Source organism: Pseudophryne corroboree, chromosome 6 (assembly GCF_028390025.1).
Source record: "Pseudophryne corroboree isolate aPseCor3 chromosome 6, aPseCor3.hap2, whole genome shotgun sequence".
Classification (NCBI taxonomy): domain Eukaryota; kingdom Metazoa; phylum Chordata; class Amphibia; order Anura; family Myobatrachidae; genus Pseudophryne; species Pseudophryne corroboree.
In genome coordinates this window covers 646,842,087-646,864,369 of record NC_086449.1, presented here as the reverse complement: position 1 = coordinate 646,864,369, position 22,283 = coordinate 646,842,087, and the positions used below count along the sequence as shown (strand labels likewise).

The 22,283-nt window shown below is 45.1% G+C and overlaps 1 protein-coding gene and 1 long non-coding RNA gene across 5 annotated transcripts in view; one reads left to right on the top strand and one right to left on the bottom strand.

The window, feature by feature from the left end:
* Positions 1-18,727, bottom strand: part of ACSL6 (acyl-CoA synthetase long chain family member 6) — a 415,322-nt gene extending 396,595 nt beyond the window's left edge. For 3 of the 4 annotated variants that reach the window (XM_063928197.1, XM_063928198.1, XM_063928199.1), the window contains exon 1: positions 18,319-18,726. In XM_063928197.1, coding sequence (XP_063784267.1) covers positions 18,319-18,664 — 346 coding nt within the window. In that variant the 5' untranslated portion in view covers positions 18,665-18,726. Of the gene's footprint in view, positions 1-18,318 lie in introns of all 4 variants that reach the window. The other variant, XM_063928196.1, reaches the window with a different exon arrangement.
* The window catches only part of LOC134933184 (uncharacterized), a 188,691-nt gene continuing 184,745 nt past the window's right edge, over positions 18,338-22,283 (top strand). Inside the window, exon 1 of the long non-coding RNA XR_010179635.1 lies at positions 18,338-18,590. This is a non-coding gene — a long non-coding RNA (uncharacterized LOC134933184). The remainder of the gene's footprint in view (positions 18,591-22,283) is intronic.

Here is a 22,283-nt window from a genome sequence, read left to right as displayed (position 1 = left end):
TCACAAGAGATGGGGCTCATACACATGGGTGTGCATCTAATAGTTATGTGTGTATCTTTGTGTTAGTGCTGTACTGTATGTGCATTTCTCTGTTACTGCAGTATGTTACAGGGAGAGAGCAATGTGCCAATGCAATTGTATAATTCCCTACACAAATCAATCCCGTGATTGGTTCTAGCTCCCGTATGCGGCATACAATCACAATTGCTGTTTTTCAGATATCTTTATACTGACATACATAATCATATCATTATACATCCAGTAAGTAAATATAAAAAAAAACATAAAAGTAAAACATAAAAGTAAGTAAACATAAAAAAAACAAAGTAAAAGCCAATTTGAAATGATCACTTTACCCCCACTTGAGGACGTGCGAGTTTGGAGTTGTCACATGCTTGCTCTACTTATTTTAAATGTCGCTGGCAAAATATCAATCCTTCGAGAGTTTTGACCTTACACCTAAATTAAACAATTTGTGTATTTGTTGAATAATTTTAAGGAGCTCAGAAGATTATCTCTGTCCAAGGTGCTAAAACTTCTTGTGACCACTCTGAACATACGCTTTGTAAGAGCTGGCTAGCTATAGGACACAGAACAACTGGCTACCCTTAGTCTGCCCCTTTCTAGACCTATCCCAAATCTGCTATTTTACTGACTGGCCAGTAACAACAGCACCTGGTAACGCCACAGAAAATCTGCTCAGTGACTATCACCCTGTATGCACCGTAATACATAATAAAGGTGTAAGGAACCACAAGTTTAGTGCTCATGGAATTATTTAAAAATAGTTTACTTTTTTTTTTTTTAAAGTCCATTATTATTTATCAACCAATGTGCAAAATCAGTGTGGATATTCAGTCTGTCAGTAACAATGTTTTATCAGAAAACCTTGGCTAAAGAAACGTTATCCACTCTTAGCTAACGATAATACTTTATAGTGCACATATAGGACCGGATTCAGTGAGGATTGCAAGTAGCAGAATTTGCAACCGTTTAGATCGCATGCTGGGGGCCGCCCATTGCAGGGCAAGACCCCCTAGCATGCTATCAGCCGCCCCACCCCCAAGCCCGAAACCATGCTGAAATTGCGGTGCGACCGCAATTTCAGCATGCTTGCAAAAAATTAGGTATCCTCCTGCCGGTGCAGTTTGCCATTTTTCTGATCGCAGCGGCTGCATGTGACGTCACCCCCCCCGTCATGCCCACCGTTTCTCTGTTGCCGCCCCCCCTACACGCCCCGCGGAGGCTTCTGCCTGATTGACAGGCAGAGGCGATCGCATCTTCTGCAGGGCGCCCGCAGAAAATGCAGACGCATGCGCAGGACGGGCCCTGCGTATGTGCTCGCATCCTTTTAGCAATTTATCTGGTTGGATCGCGTATTGCGATCCAACCTGAATTAGGCCCATATTCTGCAGCGTTTTGCAGAGAATATTTGTCCATTTACATCAGCCTCTGAACAAGTGGAGTGTACAATCTATATCCCCTACCACAGTAGTTCCCAAACTTCCTTGAACCACGCAGCCCTATGGAATCATTTTTTTCATGGCACCCCTAGGATAAAAGTAGTTTTTTTTTTTTAAGTTTTATTTTCAATATTAAATTAAGTACACTGTGCCTACCTTTCATCAGGGTTGGACTGGCCCACAGGGGTGTAGGGGGAGACCTCCAGTGGTCTCCACTGCCTGAGGCCCACATCCTCTTCTAGGGATCTGGTTCCAGACTGTGCTCTTAAATCTATCTATCTATTTTCTTATTCAGCACAAGACTTTGGTGTATTTTTTTTTACAATGCATTGATGTTACGAATCATATTATTATCATGCATGGCCTAGCAGTATATATATATATATATATATATATAGTAAATACTGCTAGGCCATGCATGATAGAGATAGAGATAGAGATATATATATATATATATATATATATCTCTATCTCCCCAACGGTTAGCCAAACCTCTGCAGTTGATGGTCACACCCCCTATGTTGGCCACACCCCTACCACAGCATTTCCCTGGTGGGCCCTTTATGCCCCTGCCTGACATCCTTAGGTTCAGTTATGTGTTGGTGTACAGAGTTGTGCTTCTGATTGTCCACATGTGTTATGATTGCAGGCCACTATCGCTGGTTTTGCCTATGACTCTGACCATAAATAATTTGATTTGTTCCTGGACCACCAACCAAAGGCACTCCTGCAAGAGCCTCGCAGCATCCTAGGTACGCAGTTTGGCGACCCTACCACATGTACAGTACACACACACACACACACACACACACACACAAACATTAGGGTTCATTTTTTGTTGGGAGCCAGTTAACCTACTAATATGTATTTTTGGAGTGTGGTAGGAAACCGGGGTAGCCGTAGGAAACCTAAGCAAGCACAGTGGAATATGCAAACTCCACAGTTAGTGCCATGGTGGGAATTGAACCCAAGACCCCAGTGCTGTGAGGCAGTAATGCTAACCATGAAATCAACTGTGTGGCCTAACTGAATTGTATTTTGCTCTGCAACTATACATTTATCAGTTTCTATACATGATATCCTCTCAGACTGCATGCATGCTTAGAAATGCACAATGCAACCTCCACCTAAACTATAATTCTATGGTTTCTTCTATTAGTTCAACACACTCATTTAAAGTGAGATAAAATTCACTAAATATCATGGGAGAGTCAGCTGCTTTTATGTCACAAACTAATCCCTTCCCGGACAGTTTGATATTGCAGAGCAAAACAATGTACGTCATATTGTGAGCTGGAAGCCTTGATTGGTGGAGAATGTGATCTGATTCATTTCTGGAGCATGAATAAATCTCTGCTCTATTGACTGAATGCAGTGAGCCTGCCTGCAGCCCTTCTGCTCCGGCAGTGGCAGAATGCGTGTGAGGCGCAGCCTGCAATTACCTAAAACAGCCTGCAATAAATGATCTTGAGGTCGTTCTTTTTTTCATGCTTTCTCTGCATGGCCTTAATCCACACTAATCTTCTTTTTTTATTATAGGATGTCATATGCAGTTATCCCTGTAGTGCCATCCACTCAGAATATGAGAGTACAGCTGAGAACCGACAAGAGATTTAATGATTTGTAATAATTATTTGTAATCAATTCAAAGCTGAATAAATCAGAGCAGTTCTAATCTATATAATGCAAAGCCATTTTTAGTTTGTGAATATATCTATAATATAATATGCTATGGAATCCTGATATTACACAACAGCTAATAGCTTTTATATTGCTGCCATATTGTGTGTAAAAGCACTTCCCAAAATGACAACAGGCATATAATAGCATCCGACTAATGGCTATAGAGAGGGTTTTCATTTAATGTAATACTAGATTATCTTGACGCAGTACTTTCATGATGTCACAGGAAGGAGAAGACACATAGCTGCCCCCAAGTGCACTTTAAGGTAACAGAAAATAATGCAATATCCTGGGTTGTAATTAGCATAACATTGTTCGTATAGTATATGGTGCTACAATGAGAAAGTAGGGCATAAGGGAAATTAGATAAACTTACTACTGATTCACTTTTAAAACGATGAAACACAATTTTATAGTGTAACAATATTTCACAAGAATTTAAATAGTTTTTGTATTTAGAAAGGAAAAGGTGTTAGGAACATTAAGAAGGTAAGGCAGCTAATGAGATATTGAAGATCCTCTCACCCTTACCTGAACCAGGACATATGTGTGGGTTGTAACCATCCCAAGCCATTGCTGTGGTTGACTGTAAGCTGAGAGAAGTGCTTATGAAGTCTTTGGTCCACAAAGCAGCTCCTATAATTAGACTTTAAAAGTCCAAGGACCAGGTACTACGCCTTGCCCCACACACACAGAACAGGCACATTTTTGTATTTAATTTCATATCCTGCTCTCCAATCGGACACCGCCCATGGATCCCCTCACCTTATAAAAGGCCCTTGCCTCAAGGTCATTCCTTATTAATACACTCCCACTTTCTATCTACTGTTCCGGCATTCAACATAAATACATAAGCATAACAAATGTGAATATGTTGCAGTGTTTTCAGCTTTAAGTGTTTTTTCTTATATATTGATCAATATAATGTATCAAGTTCTTTGCCCATAAAGCATGAAAGCAAGATAACTTCTCTTTCCTTACAGGCACATTATAATGAAAGAATACAAACACTAATACAGTATATGTTTTACTTGTGAAAATACTGTAGTCCTGTCTAAAAGATATTTAGTTCCATTGGTTTTGACAATACAGAATACAAGGAAGGGCTATTGTATTTCACTTTGTATAAGCATTAAACCAGAGAGACAATATTTTATTAGCTAATGTCTACAAGTCACTTTTACTTGGTGTGATCTATAAGCAATGGGCCTAATTCAGACCTGGTCGCTGCGACCAGGTAATCACGGCCTACAGGGGGAGGCGGTAAGGGCTTTGCAGGGGTGTGATGGGCTCAGGGTCAGACTGGCCCACAGGGGTACAGGGGAAACCACCGGTGGGCCCCACTGCCTGGGGGCCCACCTCCTGCTCAGGTTCCAGACTGTGCACTTGAATTATACATTATGCATATGTTACCTTATACTGGACTATGGTGTATTTTCTACAGTGCATTGCTGTTATTAATCTGGTACATTATCATGCATGCAGTATCTGAATTTACTGGATATATGTATGAAGGGGCCCAGACGTTGCACTCTATAATGGTTAGTCAGACCAATGAGGTGGCAGGCCACACCCCCTCTGCAGACTAACCACACCCCTAAACATGGGCTCCTACCACTGTATTCCCCCGGTGAGCCCTACATGCCCCAGTCCGACACTGGATGGGCTGTGCAGTGAGCTGCACAAACAAAAGTTTGTGCAGTTTCTGCACAGCCCAGGACTTGCTCAGCCGCTGCAAAGATTCTTGTTGTAGCCGACGTCAGGATCCCTCCCTGGAAACGGCCGGGCACGCCTGCGTTTTCCAGGACACTCCCAGAAAACGGTGAGTTGACACCCCCGGATGGCCTCTTCCTGTCAATCTTCTTGCTTTCGCTGCTGCAAACGCTTTCTTCATTCTTTCCGTCGCTGCCTGGCGACGGCCGGCGATGGTGGCCGACGCGCCTGCGCATTGCGGCCCTTATGCATGCGCTGATCAGACCCGATTGCACAGCTGCAAAAAAAAGGCAGCGTGCAATCGGGTCTGAATGACCCCCAATGTGTGCAGACAGACAGTGCAGCAGAGCGATCACATGCTGAAATTAATCTGTAGCAGATCCATGCATTACAGCATACATATACACAGGTCCCCATATGGATTCCAGCTAGGGATTTCGATCGCCAGCATCCCGAACGCCGGAAACCTGACCACATCCCCATACATACATGGGGGTAAATTTACTAAGATGGTAGTTCTATTTAAGATGGGATGTTGCCCATAGCAACCAATCAGATTCTACTTCTCATTTATCTAGCACCCTCTAGAAGATAATACCTGTAATCTGATTGGTTGCTATGAGCAACATCCCATCTTAAATAGAACTCCCATCTTAGTAAATTTACCCCATAGTGTGTAATGATGCCTGTTTCTGCATGGTTTTGCCTTGTAAGTAATGGCCCCTTTAAAAAAAACTTCCAAGTTCGGCCAGCATCCCACACGGCTGCCGAACTCAGACGTCACTACATCCGGCCCTAGTGTTCATACACAACAAAATCACTTGATTAATAGATAGCAGTGTACAATTCATGTATGGGGAAACATCTGATACCCCTTTCACATCGCACAAATAACCCGGTATCGACCGGATATATTGCCGGGTTGACACGGGTCACTGTGCGGTGTGAATGGGTCCCTTCAGAAATCCCGTGTTGCCTGACCTGGTAATTCAACCAGGGTTTTAAGAAGGGTTATTCCCGGGTTGAATACCAGGTCAGGGGCAGTGTAAACGAGTTGCCGAGTCGATGCGACCCGTTCACTACATAGGGAGAAGCGGCGCGGAGATGAGCTCATCTCCCAGCGCTGCCTCCACCCCGTCTGCGGGGTGGGAGCGCAGTGTGAAAGGTCCAATGCTGGGTCCCACCCGGGAAGGACCCGTTTCCAATTCCCGGGTGAGACCCGGCATTGCGATCTGAAAGCATTATCAGTGAGTTTCTGGAGACAGCAATATACCAACTTATAATTATATACCGATAATTCTATTTCTCGTAGTCCGTAGTGGATGCTGGGGACTCCGTAAGGACCATGGGGGATAGCGGCTCCGCAGGAGACTGGGCACAAAAGTAAAGCTTTAGAACTACCTGGTGTGCACTGGCTCCTCCCCCTATGACCCTCCTCCAAGCCTCAGTTAGGATACTGTGCCCGGACGAGCGTACACAATAAGGAAGGATTTTGAATCCCGGGTAAGACTCATACCAGCCACACCAATCACACCATATAACTTGTGATCTAAACCCAGTTAACAGCATGATAACAGAGGAGCCTCTAGAAAAGATGGCTCACTACAGCAATAACCCGATTTTTTGGTAACAATAACTATGTACCAGTATTGCAGACAATCCGCACTTGGGATGGGCGCCCAGCATCCACTACGGACTACGAGAAATAGAATTATCGGTAAGTAAATTCTTATTTTCTCTAACGTCCTAAGTGGATGCTGGGGACTCCGTAAGGACCATGGGGATTATACCAAAGCTCCCAAACGGGCGGGAGAGTGCGGATGACTCTGCAGCACCAATGAGAGAACTCCCGGTCCTCCTCAGCCAGGGTATCAAATTTGTAGAATTTTACAAACGTATTTGCTCCTGACCAAGTAGCTGCTCGGCAAAGTTGTAAAGCCGAGACCCCTCGGGCAGCCGCCCAAGATGAGCCCACCTTCCTTGTGGAATGGGCTTTTACAGATTTTGGCTGTGTCAGGCCTGCCGCAGAATGTGCAAGCTGAATTGTACTACAAATCCAACGAGCAATTGTCTGCTTAGAAGCAGGAGCACCCAGCTTGTTGGGTGCATACAGAATAAACAACGAGTCAGATTTTCTGACTCCAGCCGTCCTGGAAACCTATATTTCCAGGGCTCTGACAATGTCTAGCAACTTGGAGTCCTCCAAGTCCCTAGTAGCCGCAGGCACCACAATAGGTTGATTCAGGTAAAACGCTGAAAACCACCTTAGGGAGAAACTGAGGACAAGTCCTCAATTCCGCCCTGTCCGAATGGAAAATCAGATGAGGGCTTTTACAGGATAAAGCCGCCAATTCTGACACGCACCTGGCCCAGGCCAGGGCCAACAGCATGACCACTTTCCATGTGAGATATTTTAACTCCACAGATTTAAGTGGTTCAAACCAAAGTGACTTTTGGAACCCAAAAACTACATTTAGATCCCAAGGTGCCACTGGAGGCACAAAAGGAGGCTGTATATACAGTACCCCTTTCACAAACGTCTGAACTTCAGGGACTGAAGCTAGTTCTTTTTGGAAGAAAATTGACAGGGCCGAAATTTGAACCTTAATGGACCCCCATTTCAGGCCCATAGACACTCCTGTTTGCAGGAAATGTAGGAATCGACCTAGTTGAAAATTCCTCCGTCGGGGCCTTACTGGCCTCGCACCACGCAACATATTTTCGCCAAATGCGGTGATAATGTTTTGCGGTTATATCTTTCCTGGCTTTGATCAGGATAGGGATGACTTCATCCGGAATGCCTTTTTCCTTCAGGATCCGGCGTTCAACCGCCCTGCCGTTAAACGCAGCCGCGGTAAGTCTTGGAACAGACAGGGTCCTTGCTGGAGCAGGTCCCTTCTTAGAGGTAGAGGCCACGGATCCTCCGTGAGCATCTCTTGAAGTTCCGGTTACCAAGTCCTTCTTGGCCAATCCGGAGCCACGAATATAGTGCTTACTCCTCTCCATCTTATAATTCTCAGTACCTTGGTTATGAGAGGCAGAGGAGGGAACACATACACTGACTGGTACACCCACTGTGTTACCAGAGCGTCTACAGCTATTGCCTGAGGGTCCCTTGACCTGGCGCAATACTTGTCGAGTTTTATAAACATGTGGAAGACTTCTGGGTGAAGTCCCCACTCTCCCGGGTGGAGGTCGTGTCTGCTGAGGAAGTCTGCTTCCCAGTTGTACACTCCCGGAATGAATACTGCTGACAGTGCTATCACATGATTTTCCGCCCAGCGAAGAATCCTTGCAGCTTCTGCCATTGCCCTTCTGCTTCTTGTGTCACCCTGTCTGTTTACGTGGGTGACTGCCGTGATGTTGTCCGAATGGATCAACTCCGGGTGACCTTGAAGCAGAGGTCTTGCTGAGCTTAGAGCATTGTAAATGGCCCTTAGCTTCAGGATATTTATGTGAAGTGATGTCTCCAGGCTTGACCATAAGCTCTGGAAATTCCTTCCCTGTGTGACTGCTCCCCAGCCTCGCAGGCTGGCATCCGTGGTCACCAGGACCCAGTCCTGAATGTGCGGCCCTCTAGAAGATGAGCACTCTGCAACCACCACAGGAGAGACACCCTTGTGCTTGGTGACAGGGTTATCCGCTGATGCATCTGAAGATGCGACCCAGACCATTTGTCCAGCAGGTCCCACTGGAAAGTTCTTGCGTGGAATCTGCCGCATGGGATTGCTTCATAGGAAGCCACCATTTTTTTCAGAACCATCTCATTGATGTACTGAGACTTGGCTCGGTTATAGGAGGTTCCCGACTAGCTCGGATAACTCCCTGACTTTCTCCTCCGGGAGAAACACCTTTTTCTGAACTGTGTCCAGGATCATCCCTAAGAACAGAAGACGAGTCGTCGGAATCAGCTGCGATTTTGGAATATTGAGAATCCAATCGTGCTGCCGCAACACTACCTGATATAGTGCTACACCGACTTCCAACTGTTCCCTGGATCTTACCCTTATCAGGGAATCGTCCAAGTAAGGGATAACTAAAATTCCCTTCCTTTGAAGGAGTATCATCATTTCGGCCATTACCTTGGTAAAGACCCGGGGTGCCGTGGACCATCCATACGGCAGCGTCTGAAACTGATAGTGACAGTTCTGTACCATAAACCTGAGGTACCCTTGGTGAGAAGGGTAAATTGGGACATGAAGGTAAGCATCCTTGATGTAACGAGACATCATGTAGTCCTCTTCTTCCAGGTTCGCAATCACTGCTCTGAGTGACTCAATCTTGAATTTGAACCTCTGTATGTAAGTGTTCAAAGATTTTAGATTTAGAATCGGTCTCACCGAGCCGTCCGGCTTCGGTACCACAACAGTGTGGAATAATACCCCGTTCCCTGTTGCAGGAGGGGTACCTTGATTATCACCTGCTGGGAATACAGCTTGTGAATGGCTTCCAAAACTGTCTCCCTGTCAGAAGGAGACATCGGTAAAGCCGACTTTAGGAAACGGCGAGGGGGAGACGTCTCGAATTCCAATTTGTACCCCTGAGATATCACCTGAAGGATCCAGGGGTCTACTTGCGAGTGAGCCCACTGCGCGCTGAAATTCATTGAGACGGGCCCCCACCGTGCCTGATTCTGCTTGTAAAGCCCCAGCGTCATACTGAGGGCTTGGCAGAGGCGGGAGAGGGTTTCTGTTCCTGGGAACTGGCTGATTTCTGCAGCCTTTTTCCTCTCCCTCTGTCACGGGGCAGAAATGAGGAACCTTTTGCCCGCTTGCCCACGAAAAGACTGCGCCTGATAATACGGCGTCTTCTCATGTTGAGAGGCGACCTGGGGTACAAACGTGGATTTCCCAGCTGTTGCCGTGGCCACCAGGTCTGAAAGACCGACCCCAAATAACTCCTCCCCTTAATAAGGCAATACTTCCAAATGCCGTTTGGAATCCGCATCACCTGACCACTGTCGTGTCCATAACCCTCTACTGGTAGAAATGGACAACGCACTTAGACTTGATGCCAGTCGGCAAATATTCCGCTGTGCATCACGCATATATAGAAATGCATCTTTTAAATGCTCTATAGGCAATAATATACTGTCCCTATCTAGGGTATCAATATTTTCAGTCAGGGAATCCGACCACGCCAACCCAGCACTGCACATCCAGGCTGAGGCGATTGCTGGTCGCAGTATAACACCAGTATGTGTGTAAATACCTTTTAGGATGCCCTCCTGCTTTCTATCAGCAGGATCCTTAAGGGCGGCCATCTCAGGAGAGGGTAGAGCCCTTTTCTTACAAGCGTGTAAGCGCTTTATCCACCCTAGGGGGTGTTTCCCAACGCACCCTAACCTCTGGCGGGAAAGGATATAATGCCAATAACATTTTAGAAATTATCAGTTGTAATCGGGGGAAAACCACGCATCATCACACACCTCATTTAATTTCTCAGATTCAGGAAAACTACAGGTAGTTTTTCCTCACTGAACATAATACCCCTTTTTGGTGGTACTCGTATTATCAGAAATGTGTAAAACATTTTTCATTGCCTCAATCATGTAACGTGTGGCCCTACTGGAAGTCACATTTGTCTCTTCACCGTCGACACTGGAGTCAGTATCCGTGTCGGCGTCTATATCTGCCATCTGAGGTAACGGGCGCTTTAGAGCCCCTGACGGCCTATGAGACGTCTGGACAGGCACAAGCTGAGTAGCCGGCTGTCTCATGTCAACCACTGTCTTTTATACAGAGCTGACACTGTTACGTAATTCCTTCCAACAGTTCATCCACTCAGGTGTCGACCCCCTAGGGGGTAACATCACTATTACAGGCAATCTGCTCCGTCTCCACATCATTTTTCTCCTCATACATGTCGACACAAACGTACCGACATACAGCACACACACAGGGAATGCTCTGATAGAGGACAGGACCCCACTAGCCCTTTGGGGAGACAGAGGGAGAGTTTGCCAGCACACACCAGAGCGCTATATATATACAGGGATAACCTTATATAAGTGTTTTTCCCCTTATAGCTGCTGTATCTTTAATACTGCGCGTAATTAGTGCCCCCCTTCTCTTTTTTAACCCTTTCTGTAGTGTAGTGACTGCAGGGGAGAGCCAGGGAGCTTCCCTCCAACGGAGCTGTGAGGGAAAATGGCGCCAGTGTGCTGAGGAGATAGGCTCCGCCCCCTTATCGGCGGCCTTATCTCCCGTTTTTCTATGTATTCTGGCAGGGGTTAAATTCATCCATATAGCCCAGGAGCTATATGTGATGCATTTTTTGCCATCCAAGGTGTTTTTATTGCGTCTCAGGGCGCCCCCCCCCAGCGCCCTGCACCCTCAGTGACCGGAGTGTGAAGTGTGCTGAGAGCAATGGCACACAGCTGCAGTGCTGTGCGCTACCTTGTTGAAGACAGGACGTCTTCTGCCGCCGATTTTCCGGACCTCTTCTGTCTTCTGGCTCTGTAAGGGGGCCGGCGGCGCGGCTCTGGGACCCATCCATGGCTGGGCCTGTGATCGTCCCTTTGGAGCTAATGTCCAGTAGCCTAAGAAGCCCAATCCACTCTGCACGCAGGTGAGTTCGCTTCTTCTCCCCTTAGTCCCTCGATGCAGTGAGCCTGTTGCCAGCAGGTCTCACTGAAAATAAAAAACCTAAAACTAAACTTTTCACTAAGCAGCTCAGGAGAGCCACCTAGTGTGCACCCTTCTCGTTCGGGCACAAAAATCTAACTGAGGCTTGGAGGAGGGTCATAGGGGGAGGTGCCAGTGCACACCAGGTAGTTCTAAAGCTTTACTTTTGTGCCCAGTCTCCTGCGGAGCCGCTATCCCCCATGGTCCTTACGGAGTCCCCAGCATCCACTTAGGACGTTAGAGAAATATATATATATATATATATATATATATATATATATACACATACATACACACACACACATACATACATACATATATACATACATATATATATATACACACACACACACACACGTATATATATATATATATATATATATATATATATATATATATATATACATATATATATATACACACACACATATATATAAGTGCTCGGGTGCGGCACTGTCTGATGAAAGTGCCGCTATACAAATAAACAGGCACTGAAACGTTATTTGTACCTGCCGCTGTAGCTGTGAATTCTTTTGTGTCTGGGAGTGCCGCACCCGAGTACCTCTATACTGCATGCATTGTGAAGGCACCCGGATCGGTAACTGCAGTATGGGGAGAGCCGGACCACACGCGGATATATATATATATATATATATATACACATACACACACTTTTTATCCCCAATGGTTATAGGGCCTAAGATTCCATAATGTCATTTGGAGCAGGGGATGTACAGACAAATTTATTTAATAAATTATTTAGCCAAGTAGTCGGCTTTTCTGTCAGTCAATAAATGAATTCCAATGTGTCTCTCTCATTCTCCTCCTGCCCATGCCTGATGTATGTTTTACTTCACCAGCTGTTTAGTATAACAGGCATGCTAAGCAATTTCAGTCATGAAGTTTCTAAACGGACACATAAAAAATTATGCTAAGACCAGAAAGGCTACGGGTGTAATTCATACCTGATCGCTAGGGTGCGTTTTCTGCATCCCTGGGATCAGGTAGTCGCCGCCTACAGGGGGAGGGTAATAGCTGTATGCAGGTGTGCGTTCGCTTTTGTTGAAGACCTGCACAAACATCAGTTTCTGCACTCTCCAGGACTTACTCAGCCGCTGCGTTTGTTTCATGCTGATCGGGACGAAGCGGACGTCAGACACCCTCCCTCAAAACACCTGGTCCCTCCTGCGTTTTTCCGGACACTCCTGTAAAACGGGTAGTTGCCACCCACAAACGGCCTCTTCCTGTCAATCACCTTGCGATTGCCCGTGCGATCTCTTTTTTCGCACCATCCCATCATCAGACACCGATGCCCGGTGCAGTCATCCCAAGGGCCAGCGCATTGCAGGTCTGAATTACCCCTTACATCAGGAAAAGAAGTTTCTGCAGACACACCAGGGCCCAGCCATGTACACTGCTGACAGAAGAGAACCCTGCTGACTCACTGGCCATTTTATATTTTACCCACTATATATGTATTCCCTGCATTCTACATTTGGGTCTGGGACTCCAGGTCGACAACAAAAAGGTCGACACACCTTAGGTCGACACCAATTGGTCGACACACCTTAGGTCGACATGGACAAAAGGTCGGCATGGATAAAAGGTCGACAGGAACAAGGTCGACATGGAAAAAGGTCAACATGAGTTTTTTATGTTTTTTTGGTGTAGTTTTCTTCGTAGAGTGACCGGGAACCCCAATTAGTGCACCGCTTCGCTCGCCATGCTTCGGCATGGTGCCTTCGCTTCGCTCGGCACAGATTACCGTTCCAATCGTAGTCCACGTGGATCGTTAAGTGTGAAAAGGTTCCAAAAAAGAAAAAAATTGTGAAAAACTCATGTCGGCCTTTTTCCACGTCGACCTTGTCCCTGTCGACCTTGTCCATGTCGACCTAAGGTGTGTCAACCAATTGGTGTCGACCTAAGGTGTGTCGACCTGGAGTCCGGATACCCTACATTTATACGTGCATGCATATTGCTGGATCAATGATTGCAAGTAAGTAGGAGGAAGTAATGCAATTCTACTAATGAGGGCCTTAAATCAAGGACAAGCTTGTTTCATTAATATAGTACAGCATGCAGAAAACGCTTCAATAGGACCCACGGGTATTATACAGAGAGGAGAAAGGATTTTTATGCATTGTCAGTGAACAAATTTCAGTATAGTATGCCCAGCAACCTGCTATTTTTTTTCAGCAAATTGGGAAATATATTGTACCGTATTCCTTTATATCTGTTACAACGTGATTCTTGCACAGACAGCATATATTGTTCCCCAGTAGTTTTACCATTTATAACTGCAGCTTCCGTGGCAAGCTCAGCACGCTGTCACTGAGTGTCTAGTCTCAATTATCAAGAAATAGTCTCCGATCCAGTAATAATAATGATAATATGTATGTATGTATGTATGTATGTATGTATGTATGTATGTATGTATGTATGTATAGATAGATGTAATACATACTTAATGGTGGCGGTCAGTATGCCGTTGGTCTAATGACCAGCACCGGAGGGGGGGGGGGTATTTCTACCCCCACCTGTCCCCTATGGCTAACCCTCAGGGATGGCGGCTAGGGCTAACACCTCCCACTCGTGCCTAACCCTCCTCTTTTGGCATCTAAGCCTAAGCCTCAACCCCCTGATATGCACCTTTGGGACGTCGGCTGTCGATGGATCGGCACCGGTCTCCTGATTGGTGTCGGGATTCCGGCATTGGTTACATGACCGCCGACATCCTGACAGCTGGGAACATATACCAGATACTTAAACTTAATGACACTGCAACAAAAAAAATGATAACCAAAGATACACACAGATTAATGGCGGTAAATGGAGTGATGCTGTTATCTAGATCACATTTAACATTACATTTTAATTTGATTGTAGCACAGGATATATGGTACAACGTACACTTTCTGAGCACAAGATCATTGTACATACATACACCAGTACTTCCAGCAGCAGGAGAGCAGCAGGCCTTCATTTGTGTAGAAACACAGGTAGCTGGTTCTCCAACCTGCTGGACACTGGAATGGAAATAAAATTCATGCCCCAAGCCATCACCACACACTCAAATTAAAAATTCTTATGAAAATATGCATAATATATTCATTTTAATTTAGTATATAGAATCTATGTAACTCATTTAAACTTTGGGCTTTAGTATGCCTTAGAGGATGTAGTTATGTTACCTAAATACCGACACCGGGATCCCGGCAGATTCAGAGGCCGACAGTTGGCATGCCAAATAACAGGCACTATTCCTACTTGTGGGTGTCCACGAGTGGGAATAGAACCTGTGGCTTGCGCAGCGAGCCACCGAGCCTGTTGCGTGGTGAGCGCAGCAAGCCCACAAGGGGCTTTGTTGCGTTCGCCCCACTGCTGGCAATCTAAAGATCGGTGTCCCAGCATCGGTATGGTGACCGGCAGGATCTAAAACGCCGGTAACCGAACCCAAATCTGCCTTAGAGGTTCTCTTTTGCAAAGGCTGAAAGACCTAAATCCTGCAAAAGGCGACATTTCTACGTATTTATCAAAGCCAGGGAAGGATACTGCAAGTGATTACAAGGGGTATTCTGTGATGCTTCCCCGTACAAAGTATGGGGGCGTATTTTTATCCGACAGCTGCATGAGAGTTCTGTAGCTGTGCTCCGATAGCTACCAACAGCTCAGGGTGACATTAGTTGGGGTTCTCACAGGGAACAATTCTCCACTATTACAATATATCATGTGTTCTTTTTTATTTTTAGGATTTGTTTTTTCCAGTTCTGTTTATTTTTTTTAATGATTACAAATAATTTTTCGTGAATCTGGAACTGGAAGCACAAGTCAGGGCCTCTAATCCCAGCACACAGATGGATAGGCCAGCTCATGCATGTGCCCTTATACCACACTGATGGGGCAAGCAGTAAGCCTGCACCGCCTAGGAGCTAAGCATCACTCAACTGCAACTTCTTTTCAATAAATTGTGGTAATGAAGATTGTCCATCTCTGTGATGAGCAATATTAAAATTAACTTTTTAAACAGACCCCTTAGAACAGGGCTGGCATAGGATATAGGGAGCCTAGCACTTGCCTAGGACAACCTAGCCTACATGGTGCACTAGCCAGTACGTGAACCTCCAAGGGAGCGTAGCTTTAAGGGCCCATACACACTAACACACTAGAGGACCCATACACACTTACCGATGCCAGCGGGGAAGAGAGCGACGGCTTGGGAGGGGGGGTTGAGTGGCGGGGGAACGACGCACATGCTGCAGCTGTCGATAACGAGGACCTCCCTCATCTGTACATGTTCAGACGAGGAAGGGGGCCGTTAACGATGCGCAAGAGAGCGCATTGTTAACGACATTGAGTGTACACACTAGACAAGATTGTAAAAGATCTCGCTCAGATTAGTCCTTCTGAGTGATATCTTTTATTTTATTGTCTAGTGTGTATGGGCCTTTGAATTTTATTTACCCCATGTTTTAGAGTTTTATTTATCCCATGTTTTAGAGTTTTATTTACCCCATGTTTTAGAGTTTTATTTACCCCATGTTTTAGAGTTTTATTTATCCCATGTTTTAGAGTTTTATTTATCCCATGTTTTAGAGTTTTATTTACCCCATGTTTTAGAGTTTTATTTATCCCATGTTTTAGAGTTTTATTTATCCCATGTTTTAGAGTTTTATTTATCCCATGTTTTAGAGTTTTATTTATCCCATGTTTTAGAGTTTTATTTATCCCATGTTTTAGAGTTTTATTTACCCCATGTTTTAGAGTTTTATTTATCCCATGTTTTAGAGTTTTATTTATCCCATGTTTTAGAGTTTTATTTATCCCATGTTTTAGAGTTTTATTTATCCCATGTTTTAGAGTTTTATTTATCCCATGTTTTAGAGTTTTATTTACCCCATGTTTTAGAGTTTTATTTATCCCATGTTTTGCTATTAAAAGCCTTGACTTTTTAAATTGTGGATTTAAATACAGCTGGAAGCAGCTGCTTCTACAAGTCACCACATAAAATTCTAATAATAACCAGAGCATATCATGGCCCAATAGTGATACTGGAACCTGAGGGCAATCCTGGTCTTGGCCCTGATTAATATAATTAGTATGAGCTGGTACCTTTAAATAAAATTAATTTTCAGTCATTCAAAAACTCCTTAGTTTTTATTACTGCTAATATAAAGATCCTGTTACTAAACATCTTCATGGACTACGAGCATTTAACTATTTACTACTATACAATTTATATGGCATTAGACATTGGTTAGTACTATACAAACCTATTATTTTAGATATTTACTTAGTGAAGATATTTCTTTGCCTACTTAAGGGTAATATGATATTAAAGAGTAAGATTGTTACTGTACTGTAAGCGAGGGAAACTTACACAAGGGAAATAACATTAAATGATAAGCTATACACAGGATCACATTACCGCTTACAAGACAAGTACATCCTCGACGATCATCGGTCATCTTATTTGAAGAGTGAAATACTAGTTCGCAAAACAGATGGGCTGCCTGTCCCCCATATCATCATGTGGTCGCTGAGCCTGACACAATGCGGTGTTAGTGCAAATACCTCACAGCAAGGCTGTAGGCGGCGTGGTGCATGGTCCTCTGCCATCCAGGCCAGTATGCCTGCTCTATGCAGAGTTCATTCCTGACCACATGACATCCTTATTCTAGATACATTCAAATGCAGTGCAAACATTAGCATCCATACATTACATACAGTGCCAGCATACAGTACAGTTACTGTACACATGTGCCTACATACAGCACAAGTACCTGTGCCTACCTACTGTACAGGTACACCCGTGCCTACCTACAGTACAAGAACACATGTGCCTACATACAAGTATACATGTCTACAAACAGTACAGAGCCAGTACACACGTACCTACATACAAGTACACATGCCTACAAACAGCACAAGTACTTTACACGTGCCTACCTACAGTACAAGAACACATGTGCCTACATACAAGTATACATGCCTACAAACAGTACAGAGCCAGTACACACGTACCTACATACAAGTACACATGCCTACAAACAGCACAAGTACTTTACACGTGCCTACCTACAGTACAAGAACACATGTGCCTACATACAAGTACACATGCCTACAAACAGCACAAGTACTTTACACGTGCCTACACTACACACGTGCCTACCTACAGTACAAGAACACATGTGCCTACATACAAGTACACATGCCTACATACAGTACTAGTACACATTTGCCAACAGACAAGTTCTCATAGCAATGAGTTTAGCTGAGAGCTGGTAGTATATACAGTGAAAGTGCAATATCTATAAATGTCACATGTGGTATATGATCTGATAGTGCCTCTTACCCCAGCGTTCAGAATGCTACATGAGCCATCATCACACAGCTGCAGTGCAGGGTACATGCAGGCAGGCAGGCACAGCCACTAGGATACTGTAGTATGTCAGCTCTATGAGCAAGCCGCATAAGGAGATGCCTCAGTAAGGGAACAGTGTCATTACTACGTTGTATAGCAGCAGCCTTTATATATACTGCGTATGCAGAACACCTCACTGCACTGCAGCTACTAACACCTACTGTCACCTGAGAACATAGCTCCCATACACATCATGCCTGCAGCAGTATTACATGTACATGTAAGAAAGCACCATACAATGCATGTACGCTGTAAAATACCAACGCTGGTACCCAGAAGATGCAGCCCCTGTGACGCCGAGCATCAACCCGACATCCTATACTCCAATGACAGATCTCTACACTGATGCACGGAGGATGGAGCTGGTGTGTGGGCTGCAGCGGGGACTACCAGGCAGCAGCAAGTCACTTACCCATAAGCAGCCAGATGGAGCCACCAGACACTAGGAGGAATGTCAGCATGTCCCGGCTGCAGCATGGACCACTCAGCTGATGAGAGAGAGCAGGGGGCGCCGCAGAGCAGGCACTGCAGTGAGCAGCAGCAGGCGGGACCACACGGCGCACCGCCGGCCGGCGGTAGGGCAGTATTTTTAGCCTCCCTGATCGTGGGACTTCCCGCAGGATGATGCTGCCTCTCTGATGCCCCTCCCGCTGCAGGGATGCGGCCAGCTTCACGTGTCTGAGGGTAGTGCACGCCAGTAACCTCTCTGTGTGTGTGTGTGGATGTGCATTGTGTGCAGTATATGGGTCTCGCAGCATTGTGGATTGCAGGCATTGGAGGATGCTGTGATCAGTATCTACAGCAGAGGTTCACAAACGCGGTCCTCAAGGCACCCCAGTGGTCCTGGTTTTAAATGTATCCATGCTTGGCCACAGGTGACTTAATTAGCACTTTGTCAATTTGATTTAACCATCTGTGCTGAGCTATGGATATACTTAAAACCTGGACTGTTGGGGGTGCCTTGAGAACCGCGTTTGGAAACCTCTGGTCTACAGTATATATACAAACACAGACACAGCGCTATAATGCTTTATAAGCAGCATCCATTGGGGGTAATTCCAAGTTGATCGCAGCAGGAAATTTTTTAGCAGTTGGGCAAAACCATGTGCACTGCAGGGGGGACAGATATAACATGTGCAGAGAGAGATAGATTTGGGTGTGGTGAGTTCAATCTGCAATCTAAATTGCAGTGTCAAAATAAAGCAGCCAATTTTTACCCTGCACAGAAACAATATAACCCACCCAAATCTAACTCTCTCTGCAAATGTTATATCTGCCCCCCTGCAGTGCACATGGTTTTGCCCAACTGCTAAAAATTTTCCTGCTGCGATCAACTTGGAATTACCCCCAATGTGATTGCATTGCACGTATACTGTAAATCCTGCTTCTGACTGTCACAGCCTCGATTGAAGCAAACCTTTATTTGCTCCTACAAATTCATTACTACATAGGTCTAACATTAAATAAATAATTTCCTTCTTATATTGTTATCCTTAAATAGCCGGTTAAACATGATGCTTGTAACGCTGCTTCATGTTTGGTGATGTAAGTGAGCATGACTGTTCTATGGGCTCTGTAGGGAACGTTATTAAGTAAAAATGTGCATCTTATCAGCACAAGAAAAAAAATGCTCTTACTGGTATTCCTCTATTAGGAAAAATACCTCCTCTAATTAATCTGTATCACATATAACTAATATAGGCTTTAGGTCACAGCACTTTGAATACTATTAATAATACATGCACAGTAATAAGAATGTTTGTACTGTATTTCTCCAATCCTGTGAGCGGTGGTCAGTTTACATGTTCCTATATTAGCTAATAGCTGGCTGTCTGACAACACTTATAAGCACATCTCATAACAAATGTAAAACAGAATCACATTAAATATTCCTTCAATGTAACACGGAGCAGCAAGTGCTCCAATGCCTAAGGTAAGATCCAATGATTGCAATCAAACAAGGTGGTGGAGTACTTATACAGGGAGGCATTCAATTTGCTGGCTCTCGGGATCCCAGCTGTCAGATACCGACGTCTGAATCCTGACACCCGGTGAAATACTGGCGGTCGGAATCCCAACCACCCGCTGAAATCCCCACTCGAGTGGTGCTCCATGCCACCACCCGAGGGGGATTATAACCCTGTGGCGACCAAAGGCGTCCGGGCCCGAAGCGTGGCAAGCGCAGCGAGGGGACATGGTGCGCTCATTACTGGTATCCCGGCTGTTGGGATCACAGCGTCGATCTACTGTCCACCAGGATCCCGACAGCCAGGATATCATACTGATCCCCTTATACAAAGTACCACAGTTTCTACCACATTCTTACACTAAATTGGACTGTAACCCTAATATAGTCCCACTATCGAGCAATATAGTCAATATATTCAACAATTATATATATTGGCCCCCATTTATGAAGCAGCAGTTAGTGAAGTGGTAAATACCATTTTCACTCACCGTGCTATAGTGGCATCACACTCTATTTAAGAAGAGCATATGCCACGGCGAGCGAAAGCAAAGATTCCATTCGCACAGCTGATCGCAAGGAGATTGACAGGAAGAGGGCATTTATGGGTGTCAACTGACCGTTTTCTGGGAGTGTTTAGGAAAACGCAGGCGTGTCCAGGCGTTTGCAAGGCGGATATCTGACGTCAATTCCGGGACCTTCGTCGCTGCAATCTTCACACAGAATAAGTAACTACAGGGCAGGTCTTGTTTTGCACAAAATGTTTTTGCACCACTCAGCTGCACATGCGATTGCACACTTGCAAAGCGAAAATACACTCCCCTGTGGGCGGTGACTATGCGTTTGCACGGCTGCAAAAAGTAGCTAGCGAGCAATCAACTCGGAATGACCCTCACAGTTTCTATCCGGCGGTCAGAATACTGACACCGGGATCCCGACTGCCGAGAATGCCGACGGCTGCGCCAAGGCTACTCCCACTCATGGGTGTTCATGAGACCCATAGAGTGGGAATAAAACCTGTGGCGAGCCACCCAGATTGCAGCGAGCCTGCAAGGGGCTTTCTAACGCGGCCGGGAACCCAGGGTCGGTATTCTGACCTCCGGCATACTGACTGCTGGGATTCCATTTCCAACCCCACTTAGACGATATCGGAATGATTTGCCATGCAGTATAATGAAGGATGTAACGAGATGTCGTTCCATCGTTCATTAATTACATTGCTTAGTGTATACTGGCAATCTGGCATGGTGCGGGGCAATAGAAAATGGCCCTGACCATCAGCACGAATGCTGGTCATCTTAGTGTGTACCCAGCCTAAGGGCTCTATTCATTACCCCTTCTACAAAAATAGGTGAAATATACATTTTCTTAACAACTATAAAGGTACGTGTAAATTGCGCCACACGAACTGGGGCAGGCACTGCTAACAAGGATTACATAATCTCTGCAATAATTAAAAATGTTCCCCACGATATGCAACACACACACACACACACACACACACACACACACACACACACACACACACACACACACACACACACACCTGATTTGCTTTTACATAGAGGGGCACTGAATCCAATGTTCAAAATGAACTGAATAATTTTTCTCCATATTTTGTTGGGAGAAGGTAACAAGGCGGATTTAGATCTCAGGGGGCCCTGAGCAAGACACCGATTTGTGGCCCCCTTTCTTAAACAATCCATAGCACTATAGTTTTATGCTCCTCACATTATATGCCAGCTGTGTATGTGTCTATCTCTACAGCTATTACTATGTAATAATATAGTGCAGTTGTAAAGCGCAATAGAATATGCTGGCGCTGTATAAGTAATGGGATTGGGACTTGCTAACAGGTGAAGGGATACGTTTTCAAAATGTTTTATAATTATTTAGTTTTTAATTAATGTGTAAGATTATCTTTTAATTACTTTAGCCTATTTATTTTAACCGTTTTCTGTGTTATGCATGTGCACCTCTGCAAAAACAAGCCAGCAAAGTGGTATGTTATCTCTTTCTGTCAGCCCTGTGCAGCCTGACTGACTCTTAAAGTGACGGTAGCCTTCTGTCCCCCCCCCCCCCCCCCAAAAAAAAAAAAAACATTCCTACTCCTCCTTCACTGTCACACATTCCCACTCACCCCTCACTGTAACACATTCCCATTTACTGCTCACTGTCACACGTACCCACTCGCTACCACACGTACCCACTTACCGCCACAGGTACCCACTCACCACTACACGTACCCACTCGCCGCCATATACGCACTGTCACATATACCCACTCCCCGCCATACGTACCCACTCGCCGTAACACATTCCCAATCATTGTCACATATACCCACTCACCCCTCACTGTCACACATACCCACTTACCCCTGTTTTTCAGATATACAGCAAATACAGACGTAT